The sequence below is a fragment of the Barbus barbus genome (genome assembly GCF_936440315.1).
Source record: "Barbus barbus genome assembly, chromosome: 30".
Classification (NCBI taxonomy): domain Eukaryota; kingdom Metazoa; phylum Chordata; class Actinopteri; order Cypriniformes; family Cyprinidae; genus Barbus; species Barbus barbus.
In genome coordinates this window covers 16,124,388-16,145,137 of record NC_136758.1, presented here as the reverse complement: position 1 = coordinate 16,145,137, position 20,750 = coordinate 16,124,388, and the positions used below count along the sequence as shown (strand labels likewise).

The 20,750-nt window shown below is 38.2% G+C and overlaps 1 protein-coding gene across 1 annotated transcript; it reads right to left on the bottom strand.

Annotated features, from left to right (window-relative positions):
- Positions 1-32: 32 nt before the first annotated feature.
- Positions 33-16,379, bottom strand: LOC306849992 (transcription factor E2F2-like). The gene is made up of 7 exons (XM_079385397.1): positions 15,646-16,379; positions 5,326-5,428; positions 4,862-5,081; positions 4,101-4,267; positions 3,626-3,735; positions 2,525-2,705; positions 33-2,262 (listed from the first exon to the last, which is right to left on the bottom strand). Exons 1-7 carry the CDS (start codon positions 15,910-15,912, stop codon positions 1,991-1,993), a joined length of 1,320 nt encoding a protein of 439 aa, XP_079241523.1. The 5' UTR covers positions 15,913-16,379; the 3' UTR covers positions 33-1,990.
- Positions 16,380-20,750: the final 4,371 nt, after the last annotated feature.

Sequence of the window (20,750 nt, the reverse complement as noted above, 5' to 3'; positions counted from 1 at the left end):
CTTTTAACAAAAAATGCTTTGTACACAAAAATACGACTTTGAGATTTACAGCTTTATTAATTTAAACACCACAATATCACATATTAAGTGCTGCCTGTTAAACAGACGGTCTATAAAAATGACATCCTGAGACAATTACCAATTTCCTTCAAATACAAAACCTATAAATACAAAATTATTATTCTATACAATAAAAAAACAAATTAAAAAAACAATGCTTATTTAAAAATATCCCAAACAAAAAAACCCCACTATAAACTACAATCAAATGCACAAAACTGCCAAACATTAGTACACACTTCAGCACACTCATGCATATACAGATGCACATTTTTCAAGTTTGTTAGGACAGGACAGTGGTCCACATGTGGGACAGTTGCATGAAGCAAACCCCTGGTAAAACATTTGTACATATTTCAAAAGGCAAGTTCAAGTTAATTATTAAATCTAATTAACAACTGCTCTTAAACCCACCCAACCCCTTAACAAATGCTAAGTCAACCTTATCAGGTTTCCAAAATGCTGCTAAATACAAGTCTTTGTTCAGTCGAACTGAGAAATGCTTGCTTCAAAATAATTATTTTCCCTGCAGAACTGGGTGTGGGAAACTAGTTCTAAAAATCAAGTTTTTCCATACTGGATCCCAACCCATATGTGCTCTGCATTTAAGACGGGTGTTTTCGGTAAGAGTATTTCTGCACACACCGGATCAAAACAGTAAAATTCTGCTTTGTCTCCACAGCTATAAACCTACCATTCAGGTGGGGCAAGAATCCCAACTCCAAATAGGAGGGGGAAAAAAAACACCCTGGAAACAGAGTTCACTTTGTATTCCCAGCTGTTCAGTGTTCAAACAGTATCAAAGGTTTCTGCCAGATGCCATTAAAAGTGTACTGAGCGGAGTAGTGAACCCTGAGAACTCCATTACTGTAATTTCAGGAAAAATTGATTTTACAGACATCAAACAGACTAGAACCCCCCCCCCCATCACTTTGAATTAATCATTTGGAAATGTAAAAAAAAAAAAAAAGAAAAGCTGCCAAATCTTAATATTCCCTGAGTTTTCTCATAAACAGACATGTCGAAGGTAAAACTTGGTTTTTTGAGCCATGTAGTACTACATGATCATTACTCAGTGCCATGGGAAAGGCCACTTTTACAAGATCAAGGTATTACCTCATGGTGTCTAAAAATAAAAGATGGAGGTAGAATGATCAGATAAGCACCTATTTCTTTTTCTAGACTGAAAGAGCTTTTCAGATCTTCTGGTTCAGTTGAGGTATAAAGATGCCTCCCATGCATGCTCTCAAATCTTTACTCTATAACAATTCACTTCTCTACATATCTTTAAAAGCACCTTTGTTTGCTGACAGCTAAAATGGTCACACAGCCCTCTACTGGCAATGTTTGGCAGTACTACAATAATTACAGCTCTAGAAAAGCTTTAAAATGACCCGAGTTCCCATTGAAGAATAAAAAGTAAACAGTAAGTTGTACCTCATATCTAGAAAAGGCAAATACATAGGCCTGATTTTATCACTGATATTCAAGTAATAATGACCAAAAACATTGCCAATGGGCAAACATATAACTTAAATAATCGCATGAAAATTCAGTTTTTGTTTTGTCAAAAATGTCTAAACGAAGCAAAAATACCTTACTTTTGGTAATATGGCTGACAAAAAAAGTATGGCTTCATAGTGTACTAAACCTAACACATGGATCTCCTCTAGAGGGCGCTTGTTGACAAAATATTGTCAAATTCTAATCACTATAATAGTTAAAATATTAAGACATGGTCCTATCCCAAATTTACTATCTTTATCAGGAACAGAACCGATTAAGCCAATTCAGTAGTGCATTTTATACAAACTTCAATCTGTCATTATGTGAAGGAGTATTTTAAAAATTCACAGGATCTATGTCTGCATTAAACTAATTACAATTGAACTCTCACAACATTAATCACACTTCCGTCACACTGGATGCCTCATGTTTTAAGCAGGTCTCCCAGATCGTATGTGTCAAATAAGTCAGATACGCCTTCTCCGTCCTCCAGACCCCAGAGGTAGTCGTCGTGGCTGAGCTGAGGAGAAAAGTTAACAAAGGGCCCAGAGGCATCGGATGTGAATGCCATCCCAGGCAGCTGGTCTTCAGTGATCTGGAGAAGGCTGGGAGGAAGATCCAGAATCCCCTCCACATCGAGCACGGAGGTGCTGCCACTGGTGCCAGTCATAGATGGCTGAGGCTTTAAAGGCAAACCTGTACAAAGAAATAGACACTGTTAGTCTGTCATTAGATAATAAATAGATGGCTTTGATAATCATAACTAAGAAAAAGCTTTGTTGTAGAGTTTTGTAGATGAATTGGTTGGACACACAGCTCTCTATTCTCTTGTACACAATGTTTCCACTAGCACTTATTCAACTGAAGCATTTAAAATGCAAACTTTTGTTAGCAACTTCAAAAAAACAGCTTGCTTTGAAATTGGTAAGTAGTAGTAAGTTCGTGGCAATTGTCTGACCTTCGACTGGCTGGGGTTTGGCAGGTGGGAAGACAGAGGGTGTGGTGGCGCTGGGGGATTGTGGGTAATCTTTTCTGGGTGTGGCGTTCTTGACGGGACTAGCATCCTCCAAACATTCTTCAGGACACAAGTACACCTCAATTGGGCCATTTTTGCTTTTCAAGTAAATCTGCAGTAAGCCCTAATGAAAGATAAGAAATTTACCTGCAGACAGTGGTAACCATATTTTGTCTAATATAAATTGATTCATAAATGAATATTTTACATTACTAATATAAAAGACAACATTTCAAAGTGGCTTTAAATATATACAGGATGACAGAATGATGAAAGACAAGACAAACAAAAATATTTACTAAATCACATGTTATGAATTTAACAGTTCAAAATTAACAAACATTTTAAATCGTATTGGAAGACTTAGATTAAATTGAACATTAAACTTCTCAGTTTGGGTTAGAATTTATATTAGATAAATAAAAAGCTGAAAAGAGCATAAGTTGTATTGCATGTTTATGTCCCACCAGGATTCTTAACTAGCTTGACCAGCAAGATTTCCTTGGTCAACTAGCTCCACTAGAAAAGCAATGCTGGTCGATCAGATTGTGGCGCTTTTCCACCGTGTACAGTACCTAGTACTTTTTTCAGTACCACCTTGGATGAGGTTCCAAGCGAGCCATACCGTTACCAAAATGTGATGTGTAAACCCTGCTGATTACTGATTGGCTGGAGAGAATCGTCACTACTTGCATCATTAAACTTGTGACACGAGACACCAGACCCACTAGATTTAAATCAGCACAGCCAGCGAAGAATCGAACGCAACCTTTTTTTTCATGGTCTGTTGAGGAAGTACAGACGTTCTTCAGGACTGGATCTTGTGAGAGCTTGATGGGGAGACGCGCAAAAAGTTTTTTAGGAGGTCGCTCAGCTCTTGGCCGTACATGGCTACCACTGGCAGTAGAGGAGGCACAACTATAAAGACATGTGTATAATCCCGCCCACTCTAAAGCGGTACTAAACTACAGTGGAAAAGCGCCTTTGGATTATTCATGCGGGTCTTTTCAACAACGTTAGGTTTGGACTAAGACAAACACTGACCTCAGATGCTTCTGGAACTTCCAGTTTGGTTTCAGATGGTGCTTTCACAGCAATCACAGTCTGATCTTTCAAGCTGCTTATGGTACGAATGTCCTGATAGGTCACATATCCTAATGTGACATTCAGTTAAGGACAAACACCTTTGGCATCTAATACAGTATTTAATTCTTTCCCCAACATTTTTAGTGTTTTTACTAGTGTACGGTAGGAGTCTGATCCAGAACACTATTTTCTCAGCCTTTTGTTCAAAATTATGCTTTTTAGAATAGAATAAAACAAAGTTCAAATTACTGACAGTTCACATATATGTAACTTTATTGCATTTAAAATGAAAGACTCAGAATTAAGGTAATTGCTAAACGGATATCGATGCCATGTGAGTGTTTTAAAACAGCATGTCTGAGCAAGCTCACAAAAGTATAGGAGACAAACCACTCCTCCGTTCTTCAGAGCACAAACATTCACACAATAAAAGGATATCTTTGGTTGTCCGTGTGCTCTGTCAGTTCACGTAGCCATGTTGAGCTGGACTGAATGAGGTCGTCCAGAGCTTTTTCCTGCCTGTCCAGCTCAAAAAGCTCTTTCTTGAGAGCATTGGTTTTCTCTGAATTGCAGGATGAGCCCTCAAACACACCACTGACCCTAAAGCACACAAGATGCAGAAAACATACCATTTAAAACAGAGTATGTATGTGTGGAAATCCTTCTAATATGCTGATTTGGTGCTCAACAAACATTTATAAATATTGAAAACAATTGTGCCATTTTAATATTTTTGCAGAGATGGTGATAATTTCCCCCCCTAGGATTCAGGAGTTAAAGAACGTCATTAATGTGAAAAAGAAGTCTTGTATAACGTCTGTCAACTTTGACCAATTTGGTTCAATTGCATAATTTAGTTCAGTTTTACGCATCATTGCTGAATAAAAGTAAGTCGATTTCAAAAAAATTTAAATTATAGCCGCTAAGTTTTTTTCCCCAATTACAAAGCCCACAATATGCCACGTTTTGATATCACGAGGCCTCAAAGTGAAAATTTTTCTTTTAGTAAAACAGTAAAAAAAAATAAAAATCATTTGGATTGATGAGTAGAAACCACTAGTTAATACTCGCAGGAACACAAAATTTTATTTACAATGAACTACAACAGTATCTTCAGGTCATGCGTTTCAGAGTAGACTCAAAATTGAGCATTTAGCACTTTGGTTTACAGAACATCCAATCTAACACACTCACAGCCACTGGATGTTGTTTTTGGATTTCTTGCGGATGAGTTGCACACCCTCTAAAACATTTGTGATGTCGTATATTCGTCTCTTCTGAACCTCCAGAACTTCTGTGGCCCAGTTCAGATCTAGAACCCCGTCAGGCGATTCACTCAGCAAGCTCACAAATTTCTTAGTCAGCAGGCCAAGGGAAGTGTCATAACGGGTGCGCTCCCCTGGAGACTTGGGAGCTAGAGAGATACAAAGAAAGAGATACAAAAGAGGCATTCTTTTAATAATAGTTTGAGTATTACCAACTGCAGTTCTACCAGAAGAGCAAGAGAGGCTTGAACAGGTGTGTTTGCTTTTTATACAATTATGAGATGCCCTAAAACAGGCATGAACTTCCACCCCTCACTCAACATGTGGAAACAACAAACAAAAGGCTCACTTTTCTCTAACAGAGATTGTGTTAGATTATTCGGTTGTACTCACTTTTGGGGCTTGGTGCCCTTGCACATGCAGAGTTTCCTTTCCCTTTTGGTGTGCGGAATTCTGGCAGATAAATTGGCTCTTCTAGATCTAGTCTTCTTTTGGCCTGGGACAGAAAGCCAACACGAGAATGTTAATTATGTTATCCTTCAATTGCCTGTAAACTATTGGACTATTTATATAGCTCCAATTTAGCATTGTATCTTTTGTTTCTATGAATGTTGCATGGTTTTTCAGATTTGCTCCGATATGAAAGAGTGTGTTGGAAAGCTCAGACAGTGAGACACACTTGAGGGAAAGTGTATTCTGAACATGAGGGAAAGTGTATTTTCTCACGTGCCCATATACACTGTCACTTTAAATCTGTCTCAGTCCTAAAAAGAAAAACAAGTTCTGGCCCTTTTTTCCTTGAGAGGGTCACTTCAACAACTACTAATACTAGTTGATTATAAGATAGGTGTGAGGTTTAAACAACCTAAATGATTGGAGGAGGAAAATTTAATTGACAGGCGAGTAGGCAGCCCCCTGTCTTGAACACCTCTGGATGCACTTGATTGATTAGGTCGCAGGGCATTTTGGACCATATATAGCTATATTTAGCACTGCCCATTTATGATTAAATTACCACAAAATGGATCTCAAATAACATTCAAAAGAAGTCTAACAAACACTGAAACACTTCTGGTTAGTGCTATGGGGTTTAAAGTATCTTTGAGCTTGATATGACTATCTGTATTAATTCAAACCCTTAAGGAGGGCATGACCTGAACGTTTACACATTTCTGAAATCTTTAGCATTCCACACCAGACAGATGAGCTGGTTTCAACAACCCAACTCCACAAAAAACTTGTTAAAAAAGCCAACTGACATGGAAATCTGCACCCACACATTGCCTGTTTGATTTCCAGTGGCATTCAGGAGTGCAGTTCACTCAAGACAGGATATTTTTGTAACAGACACTGAGCATGTGCTGAGAACAGTTCGCTTATCCTGTGCAAGCGTCTGCAAAAATGCCTGCATTGTCCTGACCTGAACGACATCTACACCTGTCACTGACATCTGGAGTTACTGAGCAGGTGGTTGGGGGAGAGGAGGAGCATAATCTTTCCGTTTTTTTCAGTTTCTCCTTCCGTTCTTTTTCCACCTTTTCAATTGATTCTTTCCACCTTGCCTCCCCAATAACCCATTTGTTTCATATTACACAAGACCTTTATTAGAGAAGCAAACAGCTTGATGAAAAAGTATATGGGGTCTGCCAAAAAATTCAGAAAAAATGGCAACATTTACTGAATGTAGCAATGACCATTTAATTGTGCTTTTTACACCAATTATAAAAAAAAAAAAAAAAAAAAAAAAAAAAAAAAAAAGTGTCCACAATATTTGATCATTTCTGCATGTTTGCAACAACAATATAAAGGTTTATTAGATTCACAATTCTTTTTTTTTTTATGTATAGTATAACAATCGTTATATATGAAAATATGTAGCTACATTTATATAATATTTTACAAAAGGTTACCCCTCACAGAAAAACAATTTAGGTTCCTTGGCAACAAGGTTTAAAAAACCAATATGTTTCAACAAAGAGTTGTAAACTAGATGTTTAAAGTAGAGGCTTGTGGACTCCCTATTTGAATTGTCATCAAATCTGTGTTAGCATCAGCTGTTACCATGCTTTAGCACAGCAGATCATCAAGATGAACACACACACCCACCTGGGTGCGAGAATTTGTGGTTGGTTCTGCCCATTTCCTGTGTCAGTGGGAAATGAGAACTGAAAAATGCTGGCTCAGAGCGTATGGGGTGGAAGATGAATCATTCACTTCTAAAGCACTGATCTGGGAGCAACTTCACCGACTGAAATCCAAATTTTAACTACTAATATCTACACCAGTTTGCTAATAAACATTTATATCAGAAACTGGTGGAACCGCTCCAGGCCCAGGAGTTTCCTAAAAAGATGCAAATCCACGGAGTAAGCTAACATCACACAGCAGTGGCTGTACAAGTTAGTAAAACATCCATGTTTAGGCAAAAGGTACGCATGTGTATGTGTCAAGAAACATATTTTGAATAAAAGTATTAATTACTTCCCAACATTTGAACGGCAGAATAAATTGGGGCAAATGAAAACAAAGCTTTGAAGCAAGTAAAATGTTGGGTCTTCACACAAAACACACCCATCCAAAAAAGTTCATTTCTATGGAAAACACTGCTTGTGAAAGCTGAACAGAAATGTTTTCATTCATTGGTTTCATATGGTTTTCATACAGTGTGTACTATAAATGTCTCAATTCAATTCAACTGATGACAAACTACAAAGCTTTTTTTTATTAAATAAGACACTTTCCAAATGGTATGGCATTTCCAATATACACTTAATTTCTTTTTAGATATTTACAGGCTCATTCTTTGAAGTGTATTGTGCATGAAATCACAACTCCCCTGTTTTCTCCCGCACTAAATGGCCTAACTGTGAGTTTTTCACTGGTTGGAGGTGGGGAATGAGGGTCTTAATACATGTTATTGTGTAAATTTCCAAGTAATCGTCATCTGAGGTGTTTTATTAATCACAATCTGCCTGGAAAGAACAGGTTTCTATACGCCTACAGACACATGTGAGAGAATGACCTGCAAACTGCCACTCCCAAATGTGAAAAAACACATACATCCTACTCACAACGTGTAAGAGCGAGAAAGGCCATTCTGTGTCAGTGACATATTCCGAGGTGTCAAAATGAAAAGAAGCCACAGGTAAAGGAGAAAGGGGGAAGTCCACATGAAAAGGGCGTAAGAGGATGATACTTTGAAATGCAAAACTTGGCCAGATGGGTCCATGCAGAGCGATCAGAGTTAAACAGCTTGAGGCCCACCACCCACCTTGTTGATTCAACACCTGGTTACTGGTGGCCCCACAGGGGGAAATAGGTAAATTAAGAGAATGAAATGAGGTAAAATGACCTGAGGGACTCTGGGATGGGGGGAGGGAGGGAGTGTATCACCAGGGTCTCTAGAAACAAAGCCAAATCATGTGTTCTACAACATAAGTCCCGTTTCCACCGCAGGAACTTTCCCGAGGAACTAGGGACTTTGGGCCGGTACTCGGTATGTTTCCACCAGGATCTAAATAAAGTTCTGGGTAAAAATTTGCCCCTCATAAAGTCCCTGCTCACAAGGTCCCTGCTCACTTTTTCAAAGGTCCAGAACTTTCAGGGGCGGGACTTGGGCGCTGAGCATGCTGATTGGTTGAGTTCACACAGCATTGTATTTCAACCACCATATTTGAATTTTTAATTTTTTTATATTACTGTTATTGTGTCAGGAAATGTAGTTTTAAAAGTATTTCAGGTGAGAATTTAGTGGTTTAAAAATCAAATCTGCAGTTTATTTATAAAGACAGCGCCTATTTGAAAATGTGCTTCGCCGATTTCGGAGACGTGAGAAACACACAATCATCGGGCGCTCCGTACTCGTGCATCCCGACGAGAGCAACCTCACCTTGGCTAGTCCTTCTGACATTTGCCACAGGCTCTGATGTCTCTGTAGTGGTTAAAAATAAGATGTATTTCATTTTGAGTAAATCTAACAGGTAATCCTTGGTCTTTTTTCTAAACAGCTTGAGGCCCATCACCCACCTTGTTGATTCAACACCTGGTTACTGGTGGCCCCAATTTTCTTTTCGTTTACTTTCATGTTCGTACCTTGGAAATCCCTGATTAAAGGGGCAGTCTAACGCTGGGGGTAATTTTCGTGTTGCTTTCGTCAACAAAAATTACGACTAAATATCGTAGTAAACAAACCTTTATCACGTGACGAAAACGAGACGCAACGTAAATGCTAGTCATGTGACGATGACTATAATTAAAGATATAATGCAATATTGTTGACGAATAAAAACGAGACTAAATGTGGTTTACAAAATAAAACCTATGCTAAAATGTCTCATCATTTTCGTTGACCAAAACGAGACGAAACTAAATGTTATAACGTTATTTCGCCTCCTTTAGTCGCGTTATTATTATTATTTTGCAGTATTTCTGTTTCCTGTGTCTCACTTCTGGGGCTGCATCAGGTTGCACTGCGCAGACGCATGCGACGTCACTTCCTCAAGCCCCACTCACGGCATTATTTAGAAGACATGTTAACATGTTTGGTTGGTAAAATAAATGTTGTAAATTCAATTCAGAGCATCTTCCTTGTCTGGAATGGATGTATTCTTAAGTCTATAAGGTAACAATAATATAATAAGATAACCTTGTTTGAAATGGGTTTGGCTAAAAGAAAATTTTGGTTTCGTCTATACTACTAGCACAGTGGTGGGCCGTCAGGGGGAGCAGGGCCTTCTCTGCTGGCCCTATAAAAAAGAAAATTGTGTGAAAAATGTTTTTGATTATTTAGGTATCATTTTCATTTGTGTAATGTCCACTAAATTGCCTATGATTAGTGTAGTTGAGGTTGAACTGGAATATCCTACATAAAAAAAGTGAGAGGCCAGCACTACAGATAGTGCTACCCTTTTGTTGAAAGACGTCACATCTGATTTGTTACAAGCATTAGTGACAGAATCATCAGCCAATCAAATTTTGACTTTCAATGACAGCCCGCCCTCTGGGTCCAGCTACGTGCCCAGTGCTACCCCCAGCGTTAGACCGCCCCTTTAATGAGGGATTTCCAAGGTACGAACATGAAAGTAAACGAAAAGAAAATGACAGCTGCAGTCATCGGCGCCTACACCAGATCTTGTTGCCGATCTACTAAAATTCAGGCGCTCTTTTGCAGACAAAAGAGAATAACTGAGAAAGGAAGACCTACACCCAAAGTGAATTCACTAACAAAGGCCAGCAAAGGTTTTATGCTCCATTTCAAAGATTGCAACTATGAGTGGCTAACAGCTAGCACCGAGCACAAGTTATTTTGTTGGCTGTGTTTACTTTTAAATCCGAGTAAAGGGGCATGGAATGATAGACCCATGGACTTTATTTACAAGTGACAGGTGAGTGCTTTATTATTTAATGAGTATTGTATCATGCATATTGTTATGGAGGTGTACATGGTGCGCTGATAATACTGTGGTGCGGTGTGTGGATGTCCAGAATTTGTACAGTTTTGCTGCTTTGGGCGCGTCGTCATTTTAGAGTAACATGAATGTGCATAGTGACCTGTGTATTGGCGGATTACTTTTACTGACCATGTAGGGAAATTTACTCTGCACTTAACCCACCCCAATCTAGCCTACTATTAAAATAGTTGATCAGCCGTCATTGTTTGTTGAGAGCTTGTGTGCGGCATAATATGTGCATTATATGCATATAGCAGCGTTATATGTAACGCTGCGTTATATAGCATCTTACACATCTGTAACAGAGATGTGTAAGATGTGTACATGTAGTTTACAGTTGCTTACTGAAGGCCCTGACTAAAACCCCACGGTATGCCACTGCTACTAGGTACGTATACTATATTGACTGGGTTAAATAGAATTGTATTACTAAAAAGAGACTAAAATGCAATTTTCATTGACTAAAACTAGACGAAAATAGTCATGGATAATTCTGACTAAAATAAGACTAAAATGCTCAGACTTTTAGTTGACTGAAACTTGACTAGACTAAAAAGAGTATGAACGTGACAAACTAATAAAACTAAAATGACAGCTTCACACAAAGACTAGACTAAAACTAAAATTAAAACAGGCCGCCAAAAACAACACTAGTCCAGCAGCTTCCAGACATTTTCGTTGTACAAAAATTATGCTGCTTGACACTAGTATTTGTTAATCAAATAATTTTATCATCGTAACCACAAACACACTGGTTTGTAGCAAACAATTTTACCATTTAATTCAGGCTTCTAGTTTTTTTTCATATAGGCCTATAATGACCAATGAAACGGAAGTGTTTCACATGTAAACCATTGTACTTCTGCACTGAAAAATAAGGTGGATAAGTTAAATGACGTCACCATAAAAGGAAAGTCATTTACATGAATGGTTATGAAGATAAACCTTTGAAAAGTTTGAAATAACATGCAACATTGATAAATCATTCACCATGAGAACAGAAATGTGCATTTGGAAAGGAAATGTGGTAAATTATAATATCATATTGACTGACATTTGAAGAAACATGAACCGAGTTTCAGCAGAATTAATTAAATGTAATTCACAAGTTTAGTTTTTAGGAGTAATGGTTCAAAGGTCTATGATGCAAAACGTGAACTTTAGGTGTGTCATTCATGTCAAACTGAAAAAGGGGCAGAGAACAAGAGTGAAACTTTTCACAGCAGGAGATATGACTACCACATTTGGTGTCACACTGAACAAGGGAAACTGGAAGTTTTTCACAATGCCACACTAGACAAACTATTTGTTTCCAGAAAAGACATTAAAGAAGCGGTTTGAAACATTTTTAAACTACAGACTAAACGTCATATGATAAAAAATAAGGATTTTGGAATCAGGGAAAGCAATATGACAAGGATAGCAGATAGCAATATGCTATATGATCTGTTAACCATTTGAGTTGACCAATTGAAGTATCAAATCCAGAAAAGCATTCTGAGATAGGCTTTTGTTGTAATCTATGTTACACTCTAAAAAAATGGTGCGTTATAGCACTAAAAGTGGTTCTTTGGCTTGTAATCATAGGGGGACCACTTTTGGCACTGTATAGCACCAAAAGTAAAGTCGTGACGTATTGTCAAGTATGGTGACCCATACTCGAAATTGGTGCTCTGCGTTTAACCCATCCAAGTGCACACACACAGCAGTGAGTAGTGAACAAATGCACACACACACACACACACCGTGAACACACACCCGGAGCAGTGGGCAGCCATGCTGCGGCGCCCGGGGAGCAGTTGGGGGTTCGGTGCCTTGCTCAAGGGCACCTCAGTCGTGGTATTGAGGGTGGAGAGAGCGCTGTACATTCACTCCCCCCACCTACAATCCCTGCCGGCCGGGGACTCGAACCCGCAACCTTTCGATTACGAGTCCGACTCTCCCCCCATAAGCACTTAAGCACTTTACGAACCAAAGAACCACTGTTGGTGCTGTTTAGCACCATTTTTGTTGAAGAATGCAATATGGCACCTCTTATGGTTCTACATAACACCATTTGATAAAGGTGCTGTATAGCACCTTTAAAGATATGGTGCTATATAGCACCAAAAGTGGTTCCCCTATGATTACAAGCAGGGGTGAACTTGGTGATTTGGGGGCCTTGAGCAGATTTCAGGTACGGGGGCCCAACACAATAACTACATGATCTTTTATGCCTAAACCTTATTTTGCTCGCTAGCTCTCTCTCATTATAGCTATAACTATTATTTATTCTAACTATTACCCCTTCACAACTTAAGTAGCCTAAATAATTAGTCAACCTGATGCTATTCTCAAGCCATATTAAGCCATCTTATTTTTTTCCGGATCACAAAAGATGACATTATATATAAAAAAAAAATGCTTGCACTTGTCCATTTAATGAATTGTAAACTTCTTCAATCTTTTTACAAAAAGGATTAAAATATCATAAAAATTATCCCATACAACTTGTTCCGTATTCCAAGTGCTCTTAAGGCATATGATGGGGTTTGCCGAGAAACAAATAGAAAATGTAATCTATTAAGCGAAAATCTCCAGTCATTGCATTCGTGCATTTATATGCGTTTTTAGTTTATAGTTCATTTGCATTCATAGTTCGTGCTGCCGCACCTAGGAAAAGCACGCACAGAAGTTAACAAGCTCTCAAACAATGATTTTTTTTTTCTGCACAATGAATCTCTTATTTACATCTTATCTACACGTTGTTATAATGAGAGGATTCACAAGCTTGCAGAACTCCACACCTGACAAAAACTTGTTTTGAGTGGTGAGTGAAATTTGACGCTCTCCATAACACAAATGCATACTGGTGCATTTGCCAAGTATGTTTCGTGAATATCAGATGGGTCCCCCTGATTCCCCGGGGCCCTAAGCGGCCGCTTACCTAGCATATTGGTTAAGTCCACCCCTGATTACAAGCCAAGAACCACTTTTAGTGCTATATAGCAAGAGTGTAGAGTTGGAGGCATGTGCATCAAACCCCCATGCAGACGCCCAGTCTGTTATCAGCCCTGCCCCATATTCTGCAGCGTAAGTCTGTAATCATTCCTTTTGTTTATCAGCTGGAAGCAGCAAACAACACACAGAGATGTTTGACAGGGGCAGTTCCTGGAGCAGATACTTTGACCTTCTGACCTTTTCAACAGATTGAGCTTGTGCAAGGACGAATGGTGAGACAGGTGTACAATGGCACAGGAAAAAAGGGGAGTGATAATTACAACTGCAGCTACATAAACTAAAAGCTGTAGAATCCAGGAGTTTAAACATACAAACACAAGAATAACCAGTTTGGGGATCAGTCTAATGAACCTGGGTCATTTAATCATGTTGCTTTAAGGGAGGCAATTCATTCATAGCATGGTTTATAGATTGCTAAATATAAAAAAGGTCCTGTATTTTGATGAACTTACCTTTGAAGACCCTTCCCCCACTTTACTACTAGGTCCGGCCCGTATAATATAATGTCCAGTTCAGAAGCTGTAAAGCACCCTTCCCCCATCTATCAGCTTCTACCACCTCCCCCCTGAAATAACTCTTATGGCAAGCCATATCAACATTCAAAGCTAACTAGGTACAACTATTTATTTGGATGTCATCAGTACTTATTTTTATCAATTAGTAAGCAATGTAATAGGAAACACCAATTTTTTTTCACTAGTAATTATTCATTAGATACTAGTCCCAGTAGTTTTCTGCTAGTCCTTTTCCCAGTAAAGTCAAGGTTTCCACTGGTAACAAACCACTATTCAGTTTTACCATTAATTAGGTACTAGTTAGGGCTGGGCGATAACGATAATTATCGCGATATGATATTCTTCAATAAAATGATATGAAGAGTTCGATAAATGTTCAATATAATGTTTATGCACCAAAAGCGGAATGAAACATCGCGACTCATTTGAATAGCGCCACACAAACCATTTATCCGCTTGGAGTTGGCTCAAAGTTCAAACTGCCACATGGCATGAGCTCAGTAGAGAAGATGTGTTTACTCAGTCATGCGAGCATTAAGCAGCGCAGGGAGATCCAGTGTGAAGAGCTTGAATTCAGCGATGAACACAAATGACTCTGTGATTTAAACTAGTTTAAAGCCAAACACGAGAAACGCTCTGTGCAACGAGACAGTCCGAAGGCTTTTCAGTCTACACATGGCCATAATTTACCATGGATTTACTGTAGTAACACTCACTGCACCGTGGTATTGTGGCAGAAATTTGGTATATTTGGAGAGTATCCCATTGGACGCAGTATCCACTCGTAGCTTCGTAAAATTACGGTTGAACCACTGATAGCAGATGATGGACTATTTTGACTATGTCTTTCATACTTTTCTGGGCCTTGACAGTGTTAATTTTTTGGCAGTCAATGGGACAGTCACAAGCCTCCAAAATATCTTAAATTGTGTTCCGAAGACAAATGAAGCTTTTATGGGTTTGGAACGACATGAGGGTAAGTGATTAATGACAAAATTTTCATTTTGGGGTGGAGTAACCCTTTAACAGTAACCATAGCATAGACCTTATGGTTGACGCCACATTGAATTTACCGTATTTGAAAATGAGGCTGTGAGTGTTAGACTTATAGTCTACACAATAGCTGTATAATCAACATCATGTCATTTTCAAAACTCACAACTTTAAACAATTTATTGGAGTTATCTTAAGTTTGTTGTGGAAAGATGTTTCATCAGAACAAGTGGCATGTTATTACACAACAGTACAAGCCTTTGAACACACTGTAATTCTATCCCTCATAGTCTCCTTTTCATTCCATTCCAAAATTTAATTGCACTACCCTGAATATGGTCTATATTCTTGACATTAGCAAAACAGTGAGTATTATTTTGAATGTTTGAATACTTGAGCCTAGACAGATGACTAGTTTAAGAAACAAATGGCTTGCCACACTCTTTTACCTAAAGGTCCTGTCTGTCCTAATGTCATGACTGAAATATACATGCAGTGTTGTTGTCATGCTCTCCAATTACCGGCCTGTTTTATTCATTCATGAGGAACTGACAGATTTTCAGGACATCAGAGATGATAGCACAGATAAAACCCTCTGACAACGCCAGAAACGTGAAGCTTTCAAGCTGTAGAACGTGGATCCTACAGTGTGACTGTAGCAGTGTTTTAATAAATGCCATATATTACGTACTAAGACATAAAACAGCAAGCATGTGCATGCATAGTGTAGTAGCGGTAGAAGGAAAGAGGCTTACCGGCAGCCGCCCGGAAGAAGTCCGCGTCGGCTTAGGCTCCGGCCCGTGGGGGGTCGCGTACAAACAGTTGGGTCTCTGCTCCGCAGCTGTCGTGTTCCCGATCTGAGTGAAGTATCCAGCCGGTACCGAATTCATCGGTGGGCTTGAGAGTCCCGTATTGAAAAAATCCGTCCTCACCGCGGAGAACATTTTCTTCTGTGGGCACGAGAGTCCAGATACTGCGTCTCTTCCAGAAGCAGGAGAAATCCCTCTGGGTATCCGCATCATTTTGCGTACGAAATGCACGAAAACCCGCGAAAGTGACGCAAAAGAAACTCTTTTATTACGCAAATCGCGTCTATAATTTACTGCAGAACGAATCAACCGTCAAAATGAATATGTATATCTTAAAAGACTGCAAATGATATAGACAATGTGCACTTTAGTATAATAAAATATTGTTAAAATGGTAGATAAATTATGCGTGAAAACTACAAAAATGTAAACATCGGAAATTCATAAAAATCTCTCCTAGGGTTCTTTATTGTTGTGGCACGAGAGAGCTTACGTCTTAATATACTGCAAATAAATTAAACATGTATTAAATGTCCCTCGGTCATTCAGTTTTATAAATGTACCTTTCAAAAGTAAACAAAGCTTGGAAATGTTTCTCTTGTAGTTCTTGCGATCTCTGGCGATTGTGAGAAACGTTCCTGTGCGTCTGTACTCCCTCTCCGGCCGAGAAGCTTTGCTTTGACATCAGCTCAACAGAGGAGTTGCTATTTTAGCGCCAAATTACGTCCCGCGAAATTTGGATCTCCCGCGGTTAGACAAGCTTAGTGATTGGCTGCTGGCACGCCGCGCTCGTTCGGATTCTGAATATATTTACACGTAACAGTTGGTGCCTAGCGTTCTTCCTCTTAAAGACACAGCGCCTTTTAATCTCTTTTGTGAACAAGGGCGATATTCTTCAGACCTTACAACAACAGCGTTATTAAACGTGTTCTTGTCAAATGTAGATTTAGCATTTCACAGAAATATATTTCATAATGTACATAAAACGGACGTTTTTCCACACAAATTAATTCATATAAAACAATCATCAGAGCGTTTACACAGATAACATCATGCCTATTGTGTTTCCATTGTTTCCATTTAATAATGGTCATAGATTCATCAATCGTCAACGTTTTTCAACAGCAAAATGTAAAAAAATAGTTGACTCTGGTGTGGCCTGACTCTGTGAAAAGAGATTTAAGGAGAAAACAGCCCTAAACAACCCCACAGAAAAGAACCTTTACACCTGAAAGGATTTTATCATCTGGCACAAAGAGCGAACCCCCACCATGCTTCAGATGATAGTTAACTCTCCCACCCAACCATTTGTCCAATGATGGCTTTACAGTGTTTAGTAGAGACACACTTGCAAATAAACTATGGCAGTGGAGCATTAAACAAAACAAAAAACAAGTACAAACAATATGACAACATACACAAGAGTAAGATGGTGATCCCGATCTTGTGGATATTGCAACTGTTTGATTAGACATATTATCACATAGGAAAATCATTATAATTATCCAGTTGCCCACAAATGGGCTCTAGAGATACAATTGTTTAAAACCATTGTTTAAAACCAGCCAGGGCTCGGGGGGAAATGTGCACCACATACTATGGCAGAAAATGCCCTTTTAGTGAATTACTTTTGATGTATAATAGATCTCCCTGTTGAAAAAACCCCCAGCATATGCTGGTTAGGTAGATTTTGAAGCATGGATGCTGGTTTGAGCTGGTTTAAGCGGGTCCCTCCAGGGCTTGCTATGGGTTTAGTGGCTCTGCAAACACTGCAATGGTCAAATATGTGCTTTTAATGAAAAAGTATTTCCGAAAGCACAGAATGCCCCCAATACACACATTAAAATCCACCTCATGGTAGGCAGTTGTGGATTTAGCCTAATCTAACACATGAAACAGGTTTATTGGAGGAAAAAAAAAAAAAAGTTTTAGACTAACAAACTGTAAGATAAATCTATAATGTGAGTTCTTGTCAGTCTGAGTAAATGATTCTTGCAGAACATTTATTATGGTATGAAATTTGTATTTATTGTTACACTAGTAACTGATTTTATAGGTAACAGAACTGTTTAGACTGATTTTTTTTTCGGTTTATTCATTCATTTGAATTATTTGACAAATGACATAGACATAGTGTTTTATTATTAAAAAGGAAAAAAGGTGGAAAGGGCATCTCAAAATTCAGTTCCAAAGGACACGTTTTGTGACAAATGAAGTTTCCCCTTACTTAGGCATAACTAAGTTAGGTACTAAGGTTGTAGTACCATTAATATTTCAGCCTAACAAACTATAAAGTAAGTCTATAATGTGAGATCTTTCTGAGTAAAGTATTGTTTATGTATCGCTCGCATTAAACCCATGGCACAGCAAAACAAACAGCAATGTATAGTTTGCGAGAAGCTTAGTCTCGTGTGCTCTTGTCCGCCCTCTTCTGGGGAGACATGCGCGGGATTTCTGGCATTTCTTTTTTGACTGGGTTTTTGGTAAATGGCTGATAAAAGCCAAGCATTCTTCATTTGTGAATAATAAAGGAAAACATCTCTGAATATTTTACTAAACATAAAAATAAGGCTGAGAAGTTGTGACAAAGGATAGCTCAGTAGCCTAACTAGTTTAGAGTCAAAAGATGAATTACACAAACATGTTTCTCTAGCTGGGTATTGTATTTTGTTTTCATATAGCTAGTTCAAAACATTCAGATTTGTGTATAATTGTAATAAAGATTAAATTTAGATTTAATAAGGCAGTTTAACCTAAATACTGTGACATCCTCTGTGATCGGGGCATGTTGTCACAAAAGGTCAACATGTGTTCAATGAACAAAAAGGGGAGTAACAGGTTTTTGTAGCAACAACTTTATTGTAAGTGTCTGTACTGAAATAGTACAGAAACTGCACTTGTTAAAATTACAAATGACTTGCTTCTTGCTTCAGACCAAGGCTGCATCTCATTGCTAGTATTACTTGATCTTAGTGCTGTGTTCGACACTATAGACCATGACGTACTCATAGATCGATTACAAAACTATTCTGGTATTCAAGGGCAGGCTTTAAGATGGTTTAGATCCTACCTGTCCGATCGCTACCACTTTGTTAATTTAAATGGGGAGTCATCTCAATTATCACCAGTAAAGTATGGAGTACCACAAGGATCTGTCCTAGGTCCTCTGCTATTTTCAATATACATGTTGCCCCTTGGTAATATTATTTGAAAATACGGGATTAGTTTTCATTGTTATGCTGATGATTCTCAACTATATATCTCAACAAGACCAGATGAAACTTCTAAACTATCTAAGCTAATAGATTGTGTAAAAAATGTAAAAGATTGGATGACCAATAATTTCCTCCTATTAAATTCAGATAAGACAGAGATATTACTTATTGGACCAAAAAACAGTACACAAAATCTCTTGAATTACAATTTGCAACTAGACAGATGTACTGTTACATCCTCTAAAGTCAAAAATCTGGGTGTTATATTAGACAGCATCTTATAATCTTGTACTGCAGTTATATCTGATCAAATGTACATTATTATTATTCTTTAGCTTGGGTTGAACAAATAATTTTTGCTTAAATGGAACAGCAGCTACGCTAATTATGTCTATTTGTTTCTCTGTTTCTGCCATGGGATTAACATCCCGTGGTAACTAGGAATTACAGAAGCTTCAGTCTGGATCCAACCCTTAAATGATCTGAGATGACCGAACACCTGAGAAAAGATGATGCCAACCCCTCAGAGGACCTCAGAGGATGCCAATGCTCAGACAACATACAGAATTTCCAAATTTTGCCATAAGTTAAATATATTAAGGTTCTGCAATATATAAATATATTGTGGAAACTTAATTTCCTGTAGAGCTGCTTTGCAATGCTTTGTATCGTAAAAAGTGCTATACAAATAAACTTGAACTTGAACTTGAAATGAACAAAAATAAAGCTATTCGTATGAAATATTCGATAATATATTTAAATACTAAGGCCCGGTTTCATAGACAGGATTTAGCCTAAACCAGGATTAGGCCATAGTTCAATTAGGACATTTAAGTAATTTTTATAAACATTCCTTAGAAAAAAGCATGACTGCTGTGCATCTTAAGACAAAACAAAGGCACTGACATGTTTTAAGAGCAGTCAGTGCAAGCTTCTTTCAGTTGAAACAGCTCAGATTTACATTTTAGTCTAGGACTGGGTTTAAACCTTGTCTGTGAAATCGGGGGTAAGCGTAACAGCTAGCCACTACATTTCACCCACAAGCTGTCCTACATTTAATTTACATATACAAGCCACAAGATGGCGCCAGTTTATTGTCTGCGGTTTAAACGGAAACGTGTATGTGATTATTACTTTGAACACGGGGTGTCGCTATATTACCTATTATGTTTGAAGGCGTCCTTCAGGACACTTCACGTAACTCAACACCCAAATCTTAAACTTTAAGTGTGGAGACGGTTAGCCTCTTAAGATCATAATCCCTCTTTTAGAGTCCAGATGAGATGAATGCTAGTGCTTATCAAAGTTTGACCACAGGCCACTTTTGCAGTGAACTCTAGTTCTGTGAGCAAAGGTCTTTTTTGATTGAGGCTCCAGACACTCAGAGGACAGATGTGCTATTTAAATAAAGTGACTCACACTTAGACATTGTTGTGTAGGCCTGTAACAGATCATATGCTAAACACAAAAAAGTCCAAGATGACTCTGTCTGTTAAGATTTTTGGCAGATGCACTGTACTTTTACTTTTTAACCAGTATTTACTTGTTTTTACTTATACATAGCCTTTCATAAACAGTTTCTCTTTAGATTTTTTTTTTTTTATCAAATGTCTTGAAAGTGACTGTGTTGGGAATGATGTTTCATATCAATAATATATTAATCACACAAACAGCTATAGGGGGAGATGGAGTAAAGGGAATCACTTTTTCCATTATTTTTTAAACAGAAAGCACATTATATTTTCAGTATATATATATCCATAAGACACATTTGATGATTTAAAGGTGGCAAAAAGTCTGCATTGAGTTCTTTAAGAAATGATACTGAACCACATA

What these genes read in the sequence shown, in the direction of transcription:
- LOC306849992 (XM_079385397.1), bottom strand. Translation starts at nt 15,912, where the DNA reads ATGATGCGGATACCCAGAGGGATTTCTCCTGCTTCTGGAAGAGACGCA. An exon ending in CACGGACAACCAAAGATATC is followed by an intron (nt 3,736 to 4,100) that starts CTTTTATTGTGT and finishes ATGTCACATTAG; the next exon opens with GATATGTGACCTATCAGGAC. An exon ending in AAGTTCCAGAAGCATCTGAG is followed by an intron (nt 2,706 to 3,625) that starts GTCAGTGTTTGT and finishes ATCTTTCATTAG; the next exon opens with GGCTTACTGCAGATTTACTT.